The sequence below is a fragment of the Tachysurus vachellii genome, chromosome 17 (genome assembly GCF_030014155.1).
Source record: "Tachysurus vachellii isolate PV-2020 chromosome 17, HZAU_Pvac_v1, whole genome shotgun sequence".
Taxonomy (NCBI): domain Eukaryota; kingdom Metazoa; phylum Chordata; class Actinopteri; order Siluriformes; family Bagridae; genus Tachysurus; species Tachysurus vachellii.
The window spans coordinates 16,205,459-16,230,164 of NC_083476.1; the positions used below are offsets into that span (position 1 = coordinate 16,205,459).

At 38.3% G+C, this 24,706-nt stretch overlaps 2 protein-coding genes across 2 annotated transcripts in view; both read right to left on the reverse strand.

Moving 5' to 3' along the window:
• LOC132860195 (methyltransferase-like protein 27) overlaps positions 1-24,706 on the reverse strand; it is a 242,299-nt gene that overhangs the window by 168,031 nt on the left and 49,562 nt on the right. The gene's annotated exons all lie outside the window — the stretch shown is intronic.
• On the reverse strand, positions 2,998-21,087 carry st6gal1 (ST6 beta-galactosamide alpha-2,6-sialyltranferase 1). The gene is made up of 8 exons (XM_060891195.1): positions 20,614-21,087; positions 9,923-10,129; positions 9,453-9,797; positions 8,188-8,452; positions 7,528-7,625; positions 7,339-7,440; positions 6,169-6,343; positions 2,998-5,709 (listed from the first exon to the last, which is right to left on the reverse strand). Exons 1-8 carry the CDS (start codon positions 20,623-20,625, stop codon positions 5,465-5,467), a joined length of 1,449 nt encoding a protein of 482 aa, XP_060747178.1. The 5' UTR covers positions 20,626-21,087; the 3' UTR covers positions 2,998-5,464.

The following is a 24,706-nucleotide window of genomic DNA, read 5'->3' on the forward strand; positions in this document are numbered from 1 at the left end:
ATTTAGGGACTGGTTTGTTGCACGTCAGGCTAAATAAAAAGAGTTGCATACATGTCATAGTGCTAGGGTCTAACGGGGACACATTTTAATGAACAGCTCACACTTGGACTATTGAACAAAATATGTTACTGACAACACTGAGCTGCTAATATTTACACTTCACCTGAACAATCTCCTGCACTTCATTTCTCAGATTAGGGCCCATGATGCAGCAATAGCCTTTGTATGTTTAACTCGTATGCGCAAACTCTTATGCCACTGGTTTATACAAGCCAGTGTGATATACATACACCAATTAGCTGGTTACTCTGTCCAAGTGCACACAGAAGGTTAACATTATAAGGCCATGTACTCACATCTAAACACTGTCTGATCTTCCGTGAATGTGAAGGTATCCTACAAAGATTATCCTAAAAGTAGGAAATCACACTTAAAGACTGGATATACTTGAGAGACATTCTTTCCATATTAGGGGAAATAATTTATTGAATTAAGGAAAAATAGAGAGCATGTGTTTTACAGTGAATACACAGCTGACTTCAGACTGCAATCCATGCAAGCCATTATACCACAGAAGCACATGTGAGTCTGTCTACTGCTCCTTACAGTTTTATACAAGTTAATTTGTTTATTGCTAGTCAATTTTAAAACAGATAAAGCAAAGGTTCTGTAGGAAAATCACTTCCCAAAATAAAAAAATGTTAATGAGTGGAGCCCTGTTTCACACTTAGCTGTCTACTAGAACGAAAACATTCCCTTATTTAGACATTTTAACTGTGTATGCATAGATGAGTCACACACTAAGATGACAATGCCGATGTGAATATCTGTTTCTCATATGAAAGAGTAATCTACTACTAAAACCATTAGCAAAAATATTTGTAGTTTTCCAAGTGAATCAAATACAGTCAACCAATCAAACAAGGTTTGATTATTTCAGTTTGAACTGAAGCTGAATGGTCAGTCTAGCCACAGGCGTTGCGAGCCAGTGATATCTGTGCTGGTCCTAAGCCCAGATAAAATAAAGTGTGTTGCATCAGGAAGGTCATCCGGCATAAAATGTGCCAAACGTGAGTTGTCAGTGGATAAAGTTAGGTGGAACCAGATGACCCCTAACAGAAAAAGCTGAAAGTAGAAGATTATCTGAGGCTAAATGGTCATATAGCTAACAAGTAAATAAAGTTCATAGCCTACAGTTTAGTCTTCTGACCTAAACTTTATGGCCAAAAGTATGTGGACACCTATGTTTTGAAGATCTGATTCCAAAACAATAGGTGTCCATGTAGGACCCTTCAATAACTATGGAGCAAAAAAAATAAAAAATCATTACTCTTACTCATTATTATTATTATTATTATTATTATTATTATTATTATTCATCTTCTACCGCTTATCCGAACTACCTCGGCTCACGGGGAACCTGTGCCTATCTCAGGCGTCATTGGACATCAAGGCAGGATACACCCTGGACAGAGTGCCAACCCATCGCAGGGCACACACACACACACACACACTCATTCACTCACGCAATCACACACTACGGACAATTTTCCAGAGATGCCAATCAACCTACTATGCATGTCTTTGGACCGGGGGAGGAAACCGGAGTACCCGGAGGAAACCCCGAGGCACGGGGAGAACATGCAAACTCCACACACACAAGGTGGAGGCCTGGAGGTGTGAGGTGAACGTGCTAACCACTAAGCCACCATTGCCCCATTATTATTATTATTATTATTATTATTATTATTATTATTATTACATTTTCCTCCCAGGCATGTGTGTGTGTTTTTCCTAGCATATATACAAACTAGTATATTTGCATAAAATGCTTGTATAACACGCATCATGCTTCTTGGATACGTGCTGCTGCATAGATGATTTAGGAGAACTGTGGTTAATTGTGTGCATCATGTTTAAGCATGCAAACAATAGGCCCTACCTATTGCTTCCCCAGTAGGTGGGGCCGCTTCTTGTAGTTAGAGAGGCTGCTAAACATGTGGCCAATTTGTGGGGACAGCTTTTAGCATGCAACTGTTCATTTTTAGCTTGATACAGTACTAGTGTACAAATTTACGCTGTCATTTAACTACACCGAAGGACACACTGAATGTTTGATATGGGTCTGGTGTGTGCTGATTTTGGCTTCATTAAAGAACCAGTAAAATCTCAGATGAAGAGGTTAATGTTCTTCATGTTAGTGGACACTGAGAGTGCCACATGATGTTATTACCGGTATAGATGCCCCAAAATAAATAAATGTAAAAAGATCGAAGGGTAAACAGTGTAATGAATGCATAAAGTTGACATTCTTAAAGAAAACATTTAAAAATTCACAAACACTGATCCACACATAATTTATATTTATTAATATATACATACACAGTAGTACATCATCATACAGTGATACGTGGCAAAATTGTCATGCTTAATGGCAGCAGAATAAGACTTGACCAAAAATATTTTAATTGCATTGTAAGAGTACAGAAATGGCCTGGAATGTTAAAAGATTTAATTGTACATGTCTTGGTTATCAGCCATTTTTGCCTAAATGAGGCAGTGATATTTAAAAAAATGCCTAAAATGGTCTTGGTGGCAGAGATGGAAGTGTCAGACCTCCCCTGTATTTAAAGACTACTGTATATACTGATAGTCATTACTGTGATTAAGATCAAATTTACATGTGCACTGGGTCACTGTGTGTTTTTAGTAGGTGGAATAGTTTCCTAACCGATGATGTCTGTTTTGCCATTACAAATGTTTCCATGAACTACAGTATTGCATCTAAAAAGGCAAGCAGAATTCTGAATACAATAAATATTTTCAGAACATTGTTTTCATTTGATCATCTCTTGAGAACAAAGAAGACAGAGGCCAGAGGACAAAGATAGTGTGATCAGTAGAGATGTAATTATGCTTATTGGGTCTAGATTATCTTCACACATATTGCAAGTGAACAAAAGGAAAAAAGTGTCGTGAAAAAACAATAAACGTCTCTAAAACCCAGTTGCAGTTTTATTTCTGGTTTGCATGCTGATATTTTCTCTCTACACTGTGTCCACACTTTGGTATCAGAATGTCTACTGTGTCTGCTGAGTGAAAATTTATATAACTTATAACGAGAAAGCATTATACAGAGAAAGAAAACTCTAATGGTTCTAATTCTAAAAAATATGAGGAAATGTACTTAATATACATAAACATACTGTTGCCATAGTCTTACATGGGAATGAAATGTGCATAGCGGTCTTTTATATTGATCTTTCAGCGTAATTTTCACCTTAGATTCCTCGGACACATCTGGTGTAGGTTGATCAGTATGCAGAAATCAGGCTTATTAACAACACACTCTTTGCGGCAACAAAACCAGAATTTCATGCACTTCCAGCAAACATATATATAGATTTTGTTTTTAAATAATAACACAAAGAATGAAACAGATGTTTGTCAAAGCTAGAGTGCAGTGCAATTTAAGCTATACATGCAGTAACATTCTGTAAAGAATGAAGTTGAACAGTATTTCTGTTGGTATAAAGCCTCACAGTGCAATAAACAAATGCATATATACATTAAATACTTGCCTCAACTTGGGCCTTAAAAGAGACATCGTCAAAGATTGTATGCATATTAACAAATTACTGTTAATAGGTGCTCCATTTATACTGACAGGATTTTTATACATAAGTGATCTCTAATTATGAAAGGTTCCTCCACTGGAGATTAATTATTTACAGTCAAATTACATGCTAGATTGATATATACAGTCCGGTGCAAAGGTAATTTGTGTCAAATGGCAAACTTTTGTTTTCAATAAAATGGCATTTAAGTTCTTTGTAATTATTTGATGGCAAACAATAATGCTGCCATTTGCTTAATAATAACAATATTGAACAATAATAATAATGTGGAAAAGTATTTAGCAGAAAAACCCACAGATCAACATTTTATTTTTAATAGCAAACTTGAATATCGACCTACATAAGTAGTAGTAGTAGTAGCCTTTATTGTCACTGGTCACAGGTACCAGAAAAATAAATGTACTATAAGGAAAAATGTTTTTTGGACACGTAACCATTATACCCATATCTGCTTGTTGAATGGGATGTTCAAGATTATTTACTCGTCTCTTCTGGAAAGGTTTCCACTAACTTTTGGTGCGTGGCTGTGGAGATTTGAGTCCATTCAGCCAGAGGAGTTTTACTGAGGTCAGACACTGATGTTGCGTGAGAAGTTCTGAGGCAAAGCCAGGAATTAATTTCATCCCAGTGGTGTTCAGCAGGATGGAGTTCTTCCACTTCGACCTTTACTAATCACTTTGTAGGTCAAATGAAGGGAAACTTCATTACACTTCATGTACACTCAAATATTTGCAGCAGTAGTTTGAAGAAGAACTACATATGATGGTCAGGCATCTGCAAACTTTTGGCCAGGGTGTTTGAGTGAAAATTAACTGTAAATCGATATACTGTGTATTTTCTCATCATTATTGTTCACTACCAATTTATTAAAAATTAAGTGATAAAAGGCCATTTGATTAAAAACAAGAGGGGTTTTTATGCATAGTACTGCATATCCAAATTGTTTAGCCATTTTTTGGAGTTTCGTGGGCATAATTACTATAGTATTATTATAGTATTATTACCTTTTTGACCGACATAATTCCCCTCGGATCCCTGCACCAAAGACATAAAACATACTTAACGAAGGAGTAGGTAAAATAATTGTACGTGTGCTGACTTGCTTCTACTTCATGATCATTTTTTATAATGAATCTAATTACCTCATGTTCATATTCTATTCCTCATTTTGGCAATGTTTTCGGGTAAACCCACCATATATTGCCTTACTACAGGAAAGGCATAACTGTAGGACCACTTTAAAGGGTGATTTTGTTGTTTCAAAGAAGAAGAAGAAAAAGAAGAAGAAGAAGAAAAAGAAGAAGATGAAGAAGAAAAATACACATGCCAAAAGCACTCTGACCTAAAAAAAATGGACAACCACCCAAATATCATTGCTGGTCCAATGGTGGCCTCCTTTCATTAATAGATTGGGCTGACAAATTATGCATAGCAACAAATGAACTACGGTCAGTGATATAGGCACAAAGCATACCTCCCTTACTTGATAAATTTAACTAATAAACTGTCAACTGTGTCCTAACTATTCAGATAAAAACAGAATACCTGGTAATCATCTGATAGGTGTGGCATCCAAAATTATCCTTCGCTGGATTGGTGATGAAAAATAGGTGCTCTTTATCCGTTCAAGCATCTCATTAACAAGTAGCTTATAAAAGTATGTAAAGCTTATAAGGAAGGAGACCATTTCCTACATATCAGCTTCATTTTTCTAAATAAGCTGCAGTAGTCATACAATGAGTCATGCAATAAATAATACAGTTACATTCCTGAATGCTAAATTGAATAAATACAGTCTTTCATTTAGAAGTTGAGTAGTTGGAAGTCTATGTACAGTCAAAAGTGTTAAATCCAGGCAGTTTCACCCTGCCATAATTATAGATGTCTTGGTCTGAACCCTTGTTCATCCTCTTCACCAGGTTCTTCTCATAGAGCAGAGGGTGGAAGGCACCCATGGTGCAGGCTGCATCTTTGAAGTTCTGATAGTAGTGGCAGAGCTCGGTTCTGCGCCATGATGGCAGGTACTCATAGACATGGACCACATCGCATAGTGACATCATCAGTACTGTTCCTGGGGGAAACAGAAGACATTTTTCCTAAAACTATTTATCTGTTGCAGAACTGAATATAATTGTATTGTGTTTTGTTAATGTTTTAAATTTGTCTGCTCATGTAAACTAAATTAATTGAATTGTAATATACATTCCATTTTTCTGAATTTCAGAACAGTAGGGACTTGTGTGAATTAATACCCAGATCAAAATAATACAATATAAATAAAATTATAACAGTAGTATTTATTAGCATAGGCTACTTTTATGTCAGATTTTCTAATTAACAAATGTGTGATATCCAAATCCAAAATTTATAGATCGATATTTTGTTTTTGTTTGTGTCTAAAACATGTATGTAAATTAAGGGCTTTAGCATTTGTCATTAGAAGAAAAGTACAGAAAGAATAATCAATAACCAAGCTGTATTTCCTATTTTATTGTTAGTAAAATAAGGACCTAAAAAACTGAACACATACCTAGCAAGCCAGATGAAGGTGGGTTCTTCTGAATAGGCTCAGCCATGTTGTCTTGTATCCGCCTCCATAGCTGCCATCCCATGCTGGGATGTAGGATATAAAACTGCTGTTGAGGGTGCAGACGTCTGTACTGTTGATATTGTTTAAATATTGGGTAATCCGTCTTGTTATACCACTAAAAAATAATGAGAGGAAAGTTCAGTCATGCAATTATGATTCCTTCATGTATTCATACAGGTTGATTAGAACTTGATCGTTGTCTTTTCACCTTAAAACAGCAGTAGCTGAGTGACTGTCAATTCTGTTCAATCTTTATCCACAGTCCTTAGAATAAATCTAGGGTTATTTTACAAAAATTTGTAGTTCTGAAATTTCTGAGTGGTTTCATTACAACCTTTTTTTTGCCTTAATAATACAGAGTGTCACCCATAGCACAGTTCTTTATTTTTTACCCCAAACTATGGAATAATATTTTTGCTCTCTCTCTCTCTCTCTCTCTCTCTCTCTCTGATGGGACATTCTGAACTCTGGGTCATACAGAATCCTGGGTCATCTTGTTTCATTTAGCAATTAATCCTGGCATTTCATTGTAAACTGCAAATATGCGAACAAGAATGTTAACCCAAGGTTTAGGAATCTACAGTGTTGGCGATCTTGATTGGTTAAATACAGCATGTTAAGTTTAAACAACAGCAATTTTGCATAGGTGAGAAAAAAGATAGTTCTGGTTTTCTGCTCCTGAGCAGATATTGTTATCTTCCACAGATCTATAACCTTTTTATGGCCTTTTAAGTTTGTTGCACAGTTGACCAGGTTGGTTTGTTGATATCCAGCATCCACTAGTTGTTTAGCATCATTTATTTCCTCTTCGCTTTCCTGCCTGGTGATATAGTGACCTTTTTTTAAGCTCTTGCTACTTCCGTTTCGTTATGGATTCTGGTTCTCTGTGTTTTGGATCTTCCCTGCCACCTTAAAGATGTCAACTGAACTTTTATTCTCATCTAGTACAGCAGGACAGTTCAGGATGATTGCTATCATCCATTCAAACAGATGCTAGATTTGTTGCTTTTTTTGTTAAAATGTCACTGAAGTAGTCTAAAGCTAAATATAGTGACAAAGCCACTAAATCAGCAACTGTGGCTACAGATGAGGAGAAATTTTCAGGTTTACCTCACTTAGGTCAGAGGAGAAAGGGCCAGGATCCCAGGCCACTAAAATTCCACTGCTGTACAAAGAACTGGACAGGAAGTGGTGCTCTTCTGATGCCATCAGCTTAAAGTGAATATAAATAATTAGATTTGTTCTGTGTTACCCAATAAATTTGATGTTTTCTTCCCCTTTAGAGATTTTATAAAATACCTGAGAATTGATCAGGCGCACTGTAGTTTTAGAGCCCACATCTTTCTCAAAACCCACAGTGGGTGCAGCATTGAATCGTATGACTGCGTCATGGGAATCTGGAAACAAACATATTTCATAAAATGCAAAACATCAAGCCTTTGTTCAGATATTATCACACTTTTTTCAGTTGTTGTCCCAATTTGTAAAACAAACTATTTTTTATGCAAACTATAGGTTTTGCAACTAATGAGGGTATTTGTTAAAGAGCACATTGCAATAAATATATTTTTCTTTCTCTTTAGATGATACACGATTATAGTAATAGCATGATTTCTTCTTAATATATTATTTCTGTGTTCCAAACTTGTATTTTTAAAATCTTGTATATTTTCATACAAAAGGTCTTAAAGCAATGTCACAGGAACTCATGTAATGTATCAAAGAATAAGTGTTATGTCAGAACTTCTTGTTGTATCACTATAACAGGAACTAAGTAATTTGTGAATATAACAAAGTGAATAAAAAAAAAAACTAAAAGTGTAAATAAAATGGATAGCAATAAACAACAAATTAGCCACGTAAAAAACAAAAAAACACTTCAGGCACCAACACGGGTCTTTGCTGATCTTTGTCTTTGAGTTTAGTGAAAAGTTTCATTTGAATGTAAATCATACACACCAATTTCTTTCCCTAGTCTTGAGTTTAGCAGAGATCCTGCAGATGAAACAACAGCACATGTTTTAAATGGGCCAAGTGAAGATGTCAGGGGTTGTGCAGGCAGCAGTGAAGCCCAGGGAAATTTAGCAAATGGCTCCATCTCTGGAGTTAATGTCATGACTTTCACCATCTCTTTCAGTTGGCACAGAAGCTGTGGGCCACTTAGTTTTTTTCGTATTTTTCCACCTTCTGGGATGGGGAAAGTCACACCATATTTATTCATCGCCTAAAAGAGAGAAGGCAAATATTATAGAAGTAAAGAGAACGCCAATGGAAAAATAGTAGTTGGGTCTTGAGTTAAGGAAACATTCGCTTTATCAATAGAGTGAAATCATTTCAGTGGTATGTATATTATGCAACTTTGTTTAATCTCTTGCAGGTTTTAGGAATGGATTATTGAGGGTGAAGTTAACCGCCATACACACGTCAGGGAAATACTCATTTTATTTTCATTGTTTTGTAGCAGTACATATTACAGTGTGCTGTTTTTTATGAATAAAAAGTCTGCAAACTACGTGAATACATGACATGAAGTTACATAGAAATCCACAATAAAACAAAAGTAAAGTATAGTATGCGAGATTGGTGCATGTTAGCCAAACATTTTTTAGCCTAAATTATTTGTAACTGTATTTGGTTTTCCTTTAAAGGGTGATGTACATCATATGGACACTGCTGCTTTGTTGAAGAAGTCAGGAGGTTTTGGTAAAACATTCTTTTGCAGTCTAGCACACACTATACGGTGAACATAGTAATATTTCCACAGCAGTGTGTAATCTGCTAGAAATGATTGAAAGTTAAGCAAGCAGGTTACAGGTTTTTTGGTACCAGATTGTATAAGACTTTAACCAGCTTCTCTTAACACTGTTATTTACATAGGGGCATCTGAAACCTCTACATCTACATCTGAAACCAATGTTCAAGTACAACACATGTTTCCCAAAAGTAGAACATCTGACACTGTAATTCTTAGTCAAAAATGCCAAATCGTTCAGGTCACAGTTTGAAGTACTTATATTTCACATATATACAGAATAATAATGAAATTGTGTGACTGCTGATTCTTTTTCGTAAGTGCCTTTTACTTTACTACACCACACCTTTTAATTTATCTTTGGTAAATCACCTGAATCCTGCATGCAAGTTTTCATTAAAATATTTCTGTTGTAACAAAATTATTCTTAACTTTGGCATAAAGTTCACCTGAAATCTCATTCACTTCTTACCTGATAGTTCTGCACCACCTTCCTCAGTCTTTTGCCTAGCATAGTACTGGACATCTCATCATTCCATATAACTCCCTTAGTGACAAAGAAATCATCAACATTCTTGCTGCCACCTAGAATAGTCTCAATTGCACGCCTCAATGGTCTGCCCAATAGCCTGGCGAGAAGCCCGTTTTGTTGTTCCCTTCCTTTGCTCCCTGAGTGCTGCTCCTTTTGACTTGCCTCCAGTGAATAGTTTAAGGATGAGAGAACCGGAATAGGTTTTTGAGGATTTCCGGGAATTACACCTGGGAGTTTTTGAGGGTCCACATACATCGGTTTTGATCCCCCTGCTCCACGAAGCACCTGTATTGATTGGACAAACAAAACTGGATTAAGTTACATTTTGCTTTAATCTTGTATACCGCCTCTGAAATGTAAGCTGTGAATGTGTGTACTTTTGCACATACAAAGAAAGCAAATAACCGTACCTTTGCAATGGTGTGTGCCCTTGGCTGTGCCCGAGTCCTTGCCCTCACCCCAAATATAGCATCAGTGACGGGTACGCTATTTTCAGCACAAAGAGTATACAGTACAGCCATAGTCATGCAAAAAAGACCCATGCACAATACCCCTCGACGGGCTCGACGCCTCAACCTCCAAAGCAGACTAACACGATCCATTGCAGCACCTGGAACCTAGAAATGACACAGAAAATCATCAAGTGAATTTATATGTAGGGCACATGTGTTGGGTGTTAAATTATTAGGACAGAATAAAAGGAGAAAGTGGACCGTCAAAAGACAAAAAAAAAAGGCTGGATCTATTTTTACCCTGTTGTGATGTCCCCAGTGTGAAGTCCACTATATGTCCACATAGATATTCATTTTTCAGATCTGGTGAGCCTTTTTTTTTTTTTTTTTAAATCTGTGTACAGATTCACTCAGGCAAAAATGCTAATTGTGTTTCATTATTTATGAATCAGACATTTAAAAAATGGATCTTCTCAGATGTATTTTTCCTCCACTCAAACTTCACATTTCAAACCTATTATGCCTTTTTAGAGCCAATAATTAAAAAGTCATTCAGAGGATACTTATTAACGTGATGACAATTAAGTTTAATTTAGATATGGTATTAGGATTTCTCTGTCTTTAAGTATCAGCTTTCACTGTCAATTTGTTGGGCAAACAATGCTGCAAACAGCAATGAATGGGCTGCAAAATAGAACATGATTGATTTCATGATCATTTGTAAGATGAGATTAACTGCAGATTTAACCCTAGGCATTTAACTTGGTATTTATAATTGCTTCCAGTGTCACTGGGTTTGTGCATTTAAGGGTACATATTTTGTACTGCAATATGCATCCCTTACCTATTACTGTAAATATATCATGATCACTCTAATTATCAGCTGTTCAGTCATGAGTCAGGACCCTTTAACCAATCAGTGCAGAGGACTCAGTGAAGGGAAGCTCCACAATATTCACGCTAATTATTTATTTAAAAAAAAATGTCTAGATGGTAGAGCTTTTTAATCTACAAGAAAAAACAATAAATGCATATGCATATTTATCATGTTTTCTGTTAAGTATATATGTCAGGTGACAAGTATCCTCAGGAAAATCTCTGAATTGTTTATAGGATGTGCACCATGTCTGAGCTGCAGGCAAAGACTTGCCTCATGCAAATGTAGCTAGATGAGGAGCAAAAATAGACATAATACTGCATTTAAGTGCAAATAAGAACTACAGCTATTCTCATGTGGCAGGAAACAGAAAAGAAGATCAGCAAGCTGCATTATTTTCACTCTCTGAACTAGTCTTTGATAAGAATCGGTTGCCATGAGAACAGGAGGTGCAAAACAAGTTTAAGTCTATAAATGTTTATGTAGCATCTTCAATGTATGATCTTTAATGTGGCATTTGGAACTAGTAAGCAAGTAGGAAAGTTAAAAAACACAAGCTGTGCATATTTATAACTTGTGGCCCAGTGGCAGGACTCTGTAATCTCACTGCTGTGGCCTAGGTTCAATTGCCAGGCAGAGAACTAATCCAGCTGCTTAGGGTGCTGCTCCCAAGCACAGAGGGTCATGGCAAGAAGGGCATCCAGAACAAAACCTGTACCAAATCAAAAATGCAGACCTAGTAATCTTACTGTGGTAACAGTGACCAGCTAACTGAACAGCATCTGCACATTTTTAATTATAATTAAGCAGGTTTCTGATGAACTTTCATACTTCTATCACTACATGCTTTTGAACAACAGCAATGATTCCGACAGTTTCAGAGAGAGCCTAGTTTATCCTTGGCATAGTTTATCAGTGATCTTTATTTGTAAATAAATAAACAGTGTGATAAAGCTGCGTAAATTATGCAAACTAAACTGTTTTTTTTATCAGCTACATTCATTCTGGTCCATATTGACATGACTGCATCACTAAATTCATGCAGATTTTTCAGGTGCACTCTGCAAATCTATTCTACAACTTCTCAAATATATTCTATTGATTTCAGATCTTGTGACTGGGAAGGCCACTGGAGATCTCATTGTGATGTTCATGAAACCAGTCTGATACGACTTTTGCTTTGTGACATGGTGCATTATCACACTGGAAGTATCCATTAGAAAATGGTAAGTGATGCACATGATTGGAAGCAATACTCAAATAAGCAGTGTCATTCAAGAGATGGCCCTCAATGTGCAAATAAATCCTCCCTAACACCATTAAAAGGGACTATCTGATCCCTACACCAATACAACATTTGTCTGATTGTATATTTGGAATCACACCATCTAGTGTCACCCATAAGAGGATGGGTTCCCCTTGAGTCTGGTTCCTCTCAAGGTTTCTTCCTTTACCAATCTAAGGGAGTTTTTCCTTGCCACTGCTGCCTGAGTCACCTCAGACTTGCTCATTGGGGATAAACACATATACATACATACACACACACTGTGAACTATATATAAACACATATACATACAAACACACACACTGTGAACTATATATATTTTGAATTTTTTTATTATATTAATTCTTTATATTAATCCTTATGCCTATCTTCTGCTCTATGTTTACGTTCTGTAAAGCTGCTTTGAGACAATGTCCATTGTAAAAAGCGCTATACAAATAAACTTGAATTGAATTATAAACTACACTCTAAAGCTCTAAGGAGCTTTTAGGATGGAGGACGCTCTATCCAGAGCGTCCTGACAGGAAGAATCACAGCCTAATTGAGAGCAGCAGAATGGATAAGCAGACTCTCCAGACACCTTGACTTGCAATCTATCGACAGATATCCGTACGGAACTGGGCCCAAAACAGGAATATAGTGAGACAACAGACTTTGGCCATACGAACAACACTGCCTTCTCTTTATTGGGGTGGGGGAAGTACTTCCACTCCCTGAAGGCAACGACAGAGAATAAGGAGTTTCTTCCCACAGGTCATTCTGCCATCAATTAGGACAAACAACAGGCCTAAAGTTTGGACTTTACTGAATAACGCCCACTACCTCAGCTTGATTTTGCTCTACACTGCACTCAGTTACATACATCTACACTTTATTCAAAGTGTAGGGGATGTGGTAGCTCAGCGGTTAAGGTGTTGGGCTACTGATTGGAAGGTCATGGGTTCGAACCCCAGGTCCACCGAGCTGCCACTGCTGGGCCCCTGAGCAAGGCCCTTAACCCTCAGTTGCTCAGTTGTAAGTCACTCTGGATAAGGGTGTCTGCTAAATGCCGTAAAATTCAATATACAGTAATACTGTTTCTATGCATTTTTCCCTTATACAGTCAAAAATATGTAAATTGCTGCATGTCGTGCAGTACGTGGTTTTGTATGTAATCACTGAAATTTTCTTTTACACCACCTCCACCAGCGTGGATTGTTGACACAAAGCAGACTGAATAAATGGATTCTTGCTGTTTGAGCCAAATTCAAACCAAACCATCTGTGTGCCTCAGCAGAAATTATTCAAGAGACCGTTGTTTGTAAAAATCCCAGGAGATTAACAGTTAGAGAAACACTCAAACAAACCCACCTGGCATGTCATGGTCCACAACAATGAGATCGTTTTTCATCCATTCTGATGATTTAAATGAACGTTTAAAAAAAAAAAAAAAAAAAAAAAGCTTTACATAATCAAAAATGCATTACTCACATTTAGAACATTTTATGATTCACTGTATAAATCTAAAAATTGTTTGAAAGTTAATTGCTAAAGTGTGTTTTCCTTAGACAACTTATTTTGTCTATAACATATTTGGAAAATATCATTGTGGGGGAGACATAGCAGCCAACATGAACTTTGCTTGGTACCGTGGCTCAGTGCATAGTGTTGTCTTACAGTTCCATAAAGATTTTTCATATGATCGATTTATGCTTAATATGTGATAACGTCATCCTGGATTCTGTGAAATGATTTACAGAATCCAGTGACATATAGTGATTTAGGAAAATTGTGGTAAATAATATGCATCACATTTGAGCATGCAATGAGCATGCCTTGCACAGGGGCCCAGCTTAATTACAGTTGTATGTAAAGAAAGTTGTGTTTTCAGTGTTGTTATATGAGCTTCTTTTATTTCTGGTATACATTTGGATATATGAACTCTTTGTGCTATGTTATATGTTTTATTAGGTGACTAAGATATTAAAAAGATGCTGTAGTTCCTTCTCACTATTTTTTCACTCAGTGCTGTTTGTTTGCTTTGATTTGCTACGTTAATTGTAAAATACGTCCAGGTCACTTTCGTATTAGTGCAGTAAAGTAACAATAGGCACATCAGACAGTATCAACTGGCATCTGATGTCCTTTCAGATTCTGCTCTCTGACTGCCTGAAAGGTATTACAGATTATTTAGCGATTAAAAGATTAAGTTTTAATTATTATAATAATTCATTTTTCTAATTATTTTTTTAAATATGATGGGTAAGACTGGGAAAGAACATTGTTTATTAAAACTTAAATTTACACTTCAAATGAGGCAAATCTTAAGATCGAGAGCAAAAGCTTGAGAAATAAAAGAAAAAAAAACAAAACGCACAGATGAGGCAAACAGATAAATAAAAAGGTCAGTGTAACCATATACAGGAAGAAAGGAAATGGAGCGGTAGAATGTATAAAAACACACATTCTCAAAACGGAAGGAGTAGGTGTGCTTTGAACACCACATTCTCAGTGCTTGTCCAACAAAGCATAAGAAATCACACGCTTCACATTACACTACACTGCCATGAAAAATTTCAATAAAAAATAAATAAATAAAATTAATAGTCTACACACGCAACCTGAGTAAACATAAAATACGGTTTTAAACAATCATTGCAAGAAAAAAAAATCAACTGGACATGTAAAAAAGTAAAAGCCCCATTAATTGTTTAAACAATTAACCGGATTCAATTCATGAGTTCAATTTGACTAGACACACCCTGGAATTTTTTACTGTCAGTCTTGTTAACTCTTAACATAACTTCGTACTTCGTGACATCGTACATCAGTTTTTGTGAAGACGTGTGCCAAACAAAACCTTCTGCAAATACAGTACCAATAAGCCATAGTTCACAGCCAAACTGAAAAAAGTGGGGGAGACAAAATTCTTTATAAGCAGGCCAGAAACCTACTGACAAATGAGATCAGAATAGCCAAAAGAAGCTACTCTGAATAGCTGAAAAGCAGGTTTTCAGATAACAACCCTGTGTCAGTGTGGAAAGGCCTGCAAGACATCACAAACTATCGCCCACCCATCTCCCACTGAAGCAAACAAAGACCTGGCTGACGACCTCAACACCTTCTACTGCAGGTTTGAGAACAGCATCTTCGCACCTCCCATCCAACCCAGCACACTGACTGACATCACACCTCTGGGAACCCCATTAACAACTCCTCCCAGCACTCAAGTTGCCCTCACGATTTGTGAAGAGGATGTGAATCGGCTCTTTCAGAGACAGAAGACAAGGAAAGCCTCCGGCCCAGACGAGGTCTCCTCCTCCTGTCTCAAAGCATGTGCTGATCAACTGGCTCCTATTTTCACCCATATCTTCAACAGATCTCTGGAGCTGTGTGAAGTCCCCTCCTGCTTTAAACTCTCCACAATCGTCCCGGTCCCCAAGAAATCCTCCATCACTGGACTGAATGACTACAGGCCTGTCGCTCTGACATCTGTCATCATGAAGACCTTTGAACAGCTGGTATTGGCCCACCTAAAGACGGTCACAGAACAGATGCTGGATCCCCTACAGTTTGCCTACCATGCAAACAGATCAGTGGACGACGCAGTCAACGTTGGACTGCACTACATTCTGCAACACCTGGACTGCCCAGGGACATACGCCCGGATTCTGTTTGCTGACTTTAGTTCGGCTTTTAATACAATAATTCCGGAAATTCTCCACTCCAAACTGCTAAGGCTCACTATACCCCCTTCCATCTGTCAGTGGATCACCAGCTTCCTGACAGACAGGAAACAACAGGTGAGACTGGGAGGTGTCACCTCCAGCATTCGGACAATCAGCACTGGCGCTCCACAGGGATGTGTCCTCTCCCTAATGCTATTCTCCCTCTACACTAATGACTGCACTTCACGTGGCCAAACTTTTAAACTCCTGAAATTTGCAGATACTACGCTCATTGGTCTCATCCAAGATGGCGATGAATCTGCATACCGACAGGAGGTGAAGCAGCTGGTGCTATGGTGCACTCAGAACAGTCTGGAGCTAAACACCCTCAAAAGTGTGGAGATGATAGTGGACTTTAGGAAAGACCCCTCAACACTACTCCCCCTCACAATATCCAACAGCCCGGTGTCATCTGTGGAGGCCTTCAAGTTTCTGGGCACTACCATTTCCCAAGACCTGAAATGGGAGTGCAATATAAACTCTATCATCAAAAAGGCCCAGTAGAGGATGTACTTTCTACATCAATTAAGAAAGTATGGTCTGCCACAGGAGCTGTGAGGCTGTTCTACACTGCAGTCATTGAATCTGTCCTGTGCACATCCATCACCATCTGGTTTGGTGCAGCAACAAATCAGGACAGAAACAAACTGCAATGCACGGATAGAACAGCAGAAAAAACTAGAATGTACATTTCCTGAAGAAAATGTGAATTGTGCTTGCACGTGAGACAGTTCCCCTCATTGTGCTGAGTGTTTTGATATGTCACATGTCCATGTTGTGCTAATTTTTGATTTTCACGTGACGTCATCAGATACCCGTGAGCAAGTTCCCCTCATTGTTCTGCGTGTTTTGATGTCACATGTCCATGTTGTGCAAATTTTTGAATTTCACGGAATTTCATTTCTATGGGATTTTGTTTGCCCACTTTTTCGTCCGCTGTGCGAACATCGTTTGTTGGATCGCTTATAAAAGTCATAGCACACCTCTCCTCAATGAGCCGGTCGATTTGACACCTCATTCATTGGTCTAGGATAAAAGCTGCGGGACAAGTTACGTGCCGAAATTTTGTCTGGCACAATAACAAGAATGTTGCTTTGCAAGCACCATTAATAATTGGCGCCCCCCTGCCCACTCTCCAGGACTTGTACGACACAAGAACCAGAAACCGGGCAGGGAAAATCACTACTGACCCTTCGCACCCTGGACACAACCTCTTTCAGCTTCTCCCTTCTGGCAGGCACTACAGAACTTTGCTTACTAGAACTGCCAGACACAGGAACAGTTTCTTTCCTCAGACAAATCACCCTGATCAACAACTCACCATAATTATATTCACTGCTTCTTATCATAAGTACTGCATTATCAGGACTGTCAGTCATCAAATCATCTGTATAATACACACTACTGCTGCTGTATATTGCACAAAAAGCATAATATTGCACAATATTGTTATTTGCACTCCCACACTTTATGTACATAACTGATCGTTCATATTCTATATTCATATTTTATATATTTTATTCATTCTAAATTCATATTTTATACTCATTCTGTCTATATTGTATCTCATCGTCTGCATTGTTTTCTTGTATAGTATAGTGTTATTTATGTCTGTACCTTTGAGAGTCACAAACTGCTGGAACCAAATTTATTGTGTGTGTCAACACACTTGGCCAATAAACCTGATTCTGATTCTGAACTTAAAAACCTTCCAGCAGTGTGAAGTAGAATAATACGTCTAACCAAGCAGCATTCGATACATCTATCAAAAGGAACTGAAATGACACCAAGTGGCTTAAGGGTTCTCCAAATACAAACCAATTAGTCAGCCAGGAAAACTCACAAAAGTACCCTGCTAACAGGTGCCACAAACAGTTATTAAGTTTAGCTTTTATGTGTATAATCTAAGTTTTGTATATCATTTTTCCATTTATAAACAAAATACTTATTTAAAAACTGCTTTGATTCTCATGTTTATCCCCCCCACCCCCAATTTTGTCTGAGAATCTGAAACAAATGTAAAAATAGAATAAACCAGGAAGTACAATACTGCCACAGCAGGTAGATGAGCAAAAACCTTCTTTAAACAACATGGCTTGCTTTACTGCATACAGAATTTTTAAAACATCATTATCTGAATGACTGATAAGAATAAGCATGAAAATAAAACATGAGATTAATTTAGGCTCATATTTCCTCCTATCATAAACTTTCTCCAGATGTCTGTTTTGTCCCTTGTGTGTTTTGGACTTACATTTCAAGAAGGTATTAAACTGACACAAAACAGCATTATTATCAAGATTTCAGGAGATATGTTTAGGTGTCTAACAGGGACATCTAAACAAAGCACTTCCTTTCACGCCCCCCTAAAACAGCCATGCAGCAGGCCATCTTTATCAGATTTAGTTAGATTCTGCATCAATATAGGTACTTATTGATAGAGATAGCAAGATTAGGATGTTTTCTTGAGTGTTTTGTTTATACAGGCTTAATCATTTCAGAACTCAGCAGTTATATAGTTATATTCTTTCCCCAGGCAATCACCCTGATCAACAACTCACCATAATTATATTCACTGCTTCTTATCATAAGTACTGCATTATCAGGACTGTCAGTCATCAAATCATCTGTATATTACACACTACTGCTGCTGTATATTGCAAAAAAAGCATAACATTGCATAATATTTATATCAGTCAGTTCGATTTGTAAGTATGGTGAATGTGATTTCAGAACATCAGAATGGTCTTATACCCTTCAAACATTTTCCCATTTGGCTGTAGTCAAACAAAGTTTATGTCATTTATTGCATTCTATCTTGAGTTAATGAGAGCAACTTAAATAGAATGCATCCATAAACCTGGGTCATTAAAATGGGACAGAACTTTTAATCCTTTGTGTGAAGCTTTAATAAGCTCTTTAGAAGCACTTTCAAATGCTTTAACAAATTATACACCCTTTTAGCACTAATCCTCCCACATCTACATATGTAGACCCAAGAATTTCTTAAAACCTTATGCCAGTGTACCCTACCATAAATTGGGATCAGTGTCGGAAATAAATTATAAAATGATTTAATTAAAAGCCTGAAAAAGAAGCAACTTGTAACTAAAAGTATATGTCCCTTCTCATATGGAAGTAAACAGCACTGGGTGAAATGTAAAAAATAAACACATTTAGCAGGTGTTGAACTGTTTACATGGTATTACAAGTAGCTGTGCAGCATAATTCAGTGAACAGCTTTTCCAAAACTCTATCAGTTCTCTTTTCTTGATGTCTAGTTTTCATATTGTCTTTTGAGCAAACATTTTGTTTGGTGAAATAGTACTACCTTATTCTCATGTAATAAAAAATATATCCTCATGAAATTCTAAAAGTTATACAGCATATACTGCATGTAAGTGTTAGATTTAAATTTGTATTAAAAAAATAAAGTGTCATGTTAAATCAGAATAAAATCAGGTTTATTAACCAGGTGTGTTGACACACACAAGAAATTTGCAGCTGTTTGCACAGTTCCAGCTGTTTGTGACTCTCAAAAGTACAGACATAAATAACACTATACATTTAGCTTGGACTATACAAGACAAGACAAAACAGACTATACAGATGATGTGATACAATATGTTTCATGAAATGCTAACAACATTTAGCACCACATTCACATACTGCTCAATAACAATTTGGATGAATCATATGTTTCATAAATCACAATACTGTCATATTTGTGAAAAGATCCATCATTAGCAGTGAGAAAAAGCCCAAACTGTCAGCATAAGACTTTCACAAGTTTTTTTTGCAGCTGCAGTTTTCCATCACAGTTAAGCTGCATGCAAATACAATAAATAATTTCAATAATGGTGCTATAAACCTGTAAGGTTCCTGTCTAGGCAACAGCTGCAGATAATGCTTGTGCTTTTATTTTCTACATTATTGTTGTATCCAAAATGATGTGTGGGTGCAGGAAACATACGTCCTGTGCATTTAATTCAGGTCCTAACATTTCAGCTGATGCATGAAACAGTATCTGTATCTCCTATAAAAATAATAAATAAATAAATAATCAAAACAAACTTAGCTGGTCATCAACACTGACCCTTTGGACAGAAACTTCTGAAAAGACCTGGAAACTAAGGCCAGCGATACGGTTTCAACAAACCTCCTCAGCCTGCGACCCTCACTAGTAAAAGAAAAACACTACAGAAATATGTTCTTTAATTAACCAGCACAAACCATAATAAACACTTGCACAAGGGCATCAGCATCAGTAGGTGGACCTCTAAGCATGTGACACTATTATGCATGTCTATCCCCTTATATATTTTTCATATACTGTATGAGGATTTAATTATGGTTTGAGGATTGGATCACTGGAATTGCTATTACCATTAATTAATGAACAAAGCATGAAAGTTAAAGAGAAAATCTCTTAGAAGAACAGCCTTGTTAGTGATTCCAGATAAATGATAGCATTGAGATATGCCCTGGGTTTTATAAAAGTCAGTAGGCCTGGGTAATCATATCTAGTTAAATAGCTCAGCAGTCCATGCGTATTGGCACAATTTTACTGCGAATATAACATTTGTCCGTAAACCATCATCAGAATTTGACACCAGTAAAAACGTGTTGTGACTGAAATCCGGCGTGTATGCTTTCTGGACGTTAAATGCAGCACTGTGTGTTATTTATTAAAGAGATGCCAAAAGCTCAGAGGCGCGTGACTCGCTTTATTTTATTCTAAGGTACTAACGCACATGAGACAAACAAAATGCGTCCTTACCTTGTATCCCATATTCTTCTTACGCAGTTTTCTTCGTTAAAATTTATTCTAGTTTGCTACAAGCCTGCCTTTTTTTTACAGTCAAAACGGCGCAATAGTGAAGCGGAGAAATGCATTTGTAGCCAAATGGCACAGAGATTAAGGTCTATGTCAGGATGCTCACGAACGTTTCATAATAAAAAAACGCATTGAAACAACGTCTCAATCGTCTCTGTCGTCTCTTCGTAGCCGATATATTCTGGTTTTGATAGCAAGTTGATTAAACCCGTTATACTGAATGGTAGAATCCGCCATATTTATTTACCCCTCTCACCACAGCACGCTGCCCTTCGGGGCGTAGACACCTATTGTTATCGTTAGTTTTCTTCTTCTTCTTCTTCTTCTTCTTCTTCTTCTTATTATTATTATTATTATTATTATTATTATTATTATTCCTCTTCCGCCATTGAAGTCAATGGCAGCCCATAGAACCGTATGTAGGAAAGTTATGAAATTTGGCACAGTGTAGAGGCCAGTCTTAGAAGGTACTATAGCAACTTTGGTGTGTCTAGCTCAAACCCTCTAGCGCCACCAACAGTCCAAAAACCCAATTTTGTGCTGACTCGTAAGGCCTAGAGGCAAAATTCTTGCAACATCAGAATCAGAATCAGAATCAGAAAGGTCTTTATTGCCACACATTTACACACATTTACACTTTTGAGAGTCACAAACTGCTGGAACCAAATTCCTTGTGTGTGTCAACACACTTGGCCAATAAATCTGATTCTGATTCTAATTCTGATAAACAACATTATATTATACATATAATAGCATTATACTATACAAGACAAGGCAGTACAGACTATACAAGACAATGCAGACGAACCAAATGCAGTTCGAACCAATGCAGCTTGTGACCCAGCTGTTTGAGAGTCACAAACAGCTGGAACCAAATTCCTTGTGTGTGTCAACACACTTGGCCAATAAATAAACCTGATGAAATTATACTGAGAGAGAGAGAGAGAGAGAGAGAGAGAGAGAGAGAGTGTGTGTGTGTGTGTGTGTGTGTGTGTGTGTGTGTGTGTGTGTGTGTGTGTGTGTGTGTGTGTGTGTGTGTGTGTTAATTCTGGCATATTCAATTAAGTTTGCTCCAGACTCTGGTTTTCTTACTATTGTAGTGTTAGCAACATACTATAATGTACCCCTAGATAAGTAAAAATCAATGTGTGGGCATCGTGCCCTGCAATAGATGTCCCCACCAGGGTGTACAGTGGAGCTCAAAATTATAAAACAATGATAGACATTTGATTTTACATATTTTGGAGTAATATTAGCTGTGTGTCCCAAGCCCGGATAAATAGAGAGGGTTGCGTCAGGAAGGGCATCCGGCATAAAACATTGCCAAATCTAACCATGCGAATTGTCAGTAAGAATTTCATACCGGATCGGTCGAGGCCCGGGTTAACAACGACCGCCATCGGCGCCGTTGACCTACAGGACGCCGGTGGAAATTGGGCTACTGTTGGTCGAAGGAGAGTGCACAGACAGAGAGAGAAGAGGAAAGGTAAGAGTGTAGGACTGAGAATAGTAACTCTGAATGTTGGTACTATGACAGGGAAAGGTAGAGAGCTGGCTGATATGATGGAGAGAAGGAAGGTGGATATACTGTGTGTACAGGAGACCAAGTGGAAGGGTAGCAAGGCTCGTAGTATAGGAGCAGGATTCAAGCTGTTTTATTATGGTGTGGATAGTAAGAGAAATGGGGTAGGTGTGGTCCTGAAGGAGGAGTTTGTGAGGAATGTTCTGGAGGTGAAGAGAGTGTCAGACAGGGTGATGAGTCTGAAGTTAGAGATTGAAGGGGTGATGTTGAATGTTGTTAGTGGTTATGCCCCGCAGGTAGGTTGTGAGTTAGAGGAGAAAGAGAGATTCTGGTGTGAATTCGATGAGGTGATTGAGAGTATTCCCAAGGGTGAGAGAGTGGTGATAGGAGCGGATTTTAATGGACATGTTGGTGAGGGGAACACAGGTGATGAGGAGGTGATGTGCAAGTTTGGAGTTAAAGAAAGGAACCTTGAAGGACAGATGGTAGTAGACTTTGCTAAGAGGATGAACATGGCTGTGGTTAACACTTATTTTCAGAAGAGGGAGGAACATAGAGTGACTTACAAGAGTGGAGGTAGGACAACACAGGTAGACTACATCCTTTGTAGAAGAGGCAATCTGAAAGAGATTAGTGACTGTAAAGTGGTAGTGGGAGAGAGTGTAGCCAGACAGCATAGGATGGTGGTGTGTAGGATGACTCTGATGAGGAAGAGGTCAAAGATAGAGAAGAAAACTAAGTGGTGGAAGCTGAAAAAGGAGGAATGTTGTGAGGAATTTAGACAGAAGTTGAGGCAGGCTCTGGGTGGTCAGGTAGTGCTGCCGGATGACTGGGAAACTACAGCAGAAGTGATCAGGGAGACAGGGAGAAAGGTGCTGGGTGTGTCATCTGGAAGGAGGAAAGAAGATAAGGAGACTTGGTGGTGGAATGAGGAAGTTCAGGATAGTATCCAGATGAAGAGATTAGCCAAGAAGAAGTGGGATATGGACAGGACTGAAGAGAATAGACAGGAATACAAGGAGTTACAGCGCAGAGTGAAGAGGGAGGTGTCTAAGGCCAAGCAGAAGGCATATGATGAGTTGTACACTAGGTTAGACACTAGAGAAGGAGAGAAGGACTTGTACAGGTTAGCTAGACAGAGGGATCGAGATGGGAAGGATGTGCAGCAAGTTAGAATTATTAAGGATAGAGATGGAAGGGTGCTCACAAGTGAGGAGAGTGTACAGAGGAGATGGAAGGAATACTTTGAGGAGCTGATGAATGAGGAAAATCAGAGGGAAAAAAGAGTAGAAGGGGTGAACTCTGTGGAACAGGAAGTAGATAAGATTAGAAAGGATGAAGTCAGGAAGGCTTTGAAGAGGATGAAAAGTGGAAAGGCAGTTGGTCCTGACGACATCCCGGTAGAGGTCTGGAAGTGTCTAGGAGAGGCAGCAGTGGAATTTTTAACTAGTTTGTTCAACAGGGTATTAGACAGTGAGAGGATGCCTGAGGAATGGAGAAGGAGTGTGTTAGTGCCGATCTTTAAGAATAAGGGTGACGTGCAGAGTTGCAGCAACTATAGGAGGATAAAGTTGATGAGCCATACAATGAAGTTGTGGGAAAGAGTAGTGGAAGCTAGGTTAAGGAAGGTGGTGGAAATTTGTGAGCAGCAGTATGGCTTCATGCCCAGAAAGAGCACAACAGATGCAATTTTTGCTCTGAGAATGTTGATGGAGAAGTATAGGGATGGTCAGAGGGAGTTGCACTGTGTGTTTGTAGACTTAGAGAAAGCGTATGACAGGGTGCCAAGAGAAGAGCTGTGGTACTGTATGAGGAAGTCAGGAGTAGCAGAGAAGTATGTCAGAGTGGTGCAGGACATGTGTGAGAGGAGCAGGACAGTGGTGAGGTGTGCTGTAGGTCAGACAGAGGAGTTCACAGTGGAGGTGGGACTGCATCAGGGATCGGCTCTGAGCCCCTTCCTGTTTGCTATAGTGATGGACCAGTTGTCAGAGGAGGTCAGACAGGAGTCTCCTTGGACGATGATGTTTGCAGATGACATTGTGATCTGTAGTGAGAGCAGGGAGCAGGTGGAGGAAAACCTGGCGAGGTGGAGGTTTGCGCTGGAGAGAAGAGGAATGAAAGTCAGTCGTAGTAAGACTGAGTACATGTGTGTGAATGAAAGGGAGGGAAGTGGAACAGTAAGGTTACAGGGTGAAGAGGTGAAGAAGGTACAGGAGTTTAAGTACTTGGGGTCAACAGTCCAGAGTAATGGAGAGAGTGGGAAAGAAGTAAAGAAGCGAGTGCAGGCAGGTTGGAGTGGGTGGAGAAAGGTGTCAGGAGTTCTGTGTGATAGGAAATTATCAGCAAGAATCAAGGGGAAGGTGTACAGGACAGTGGTGAGACCGGCCGTGCTGTATGGTTTAGAGACAGTGTCACTGAAGAAGAGACAGGAGTCAGAGCTTGAGGTAGCCGAACTGAAGATGTTGAGGTTCTCTTTGGGTGTGACAAGATTGGACAGGATTAGGAACGAGTACA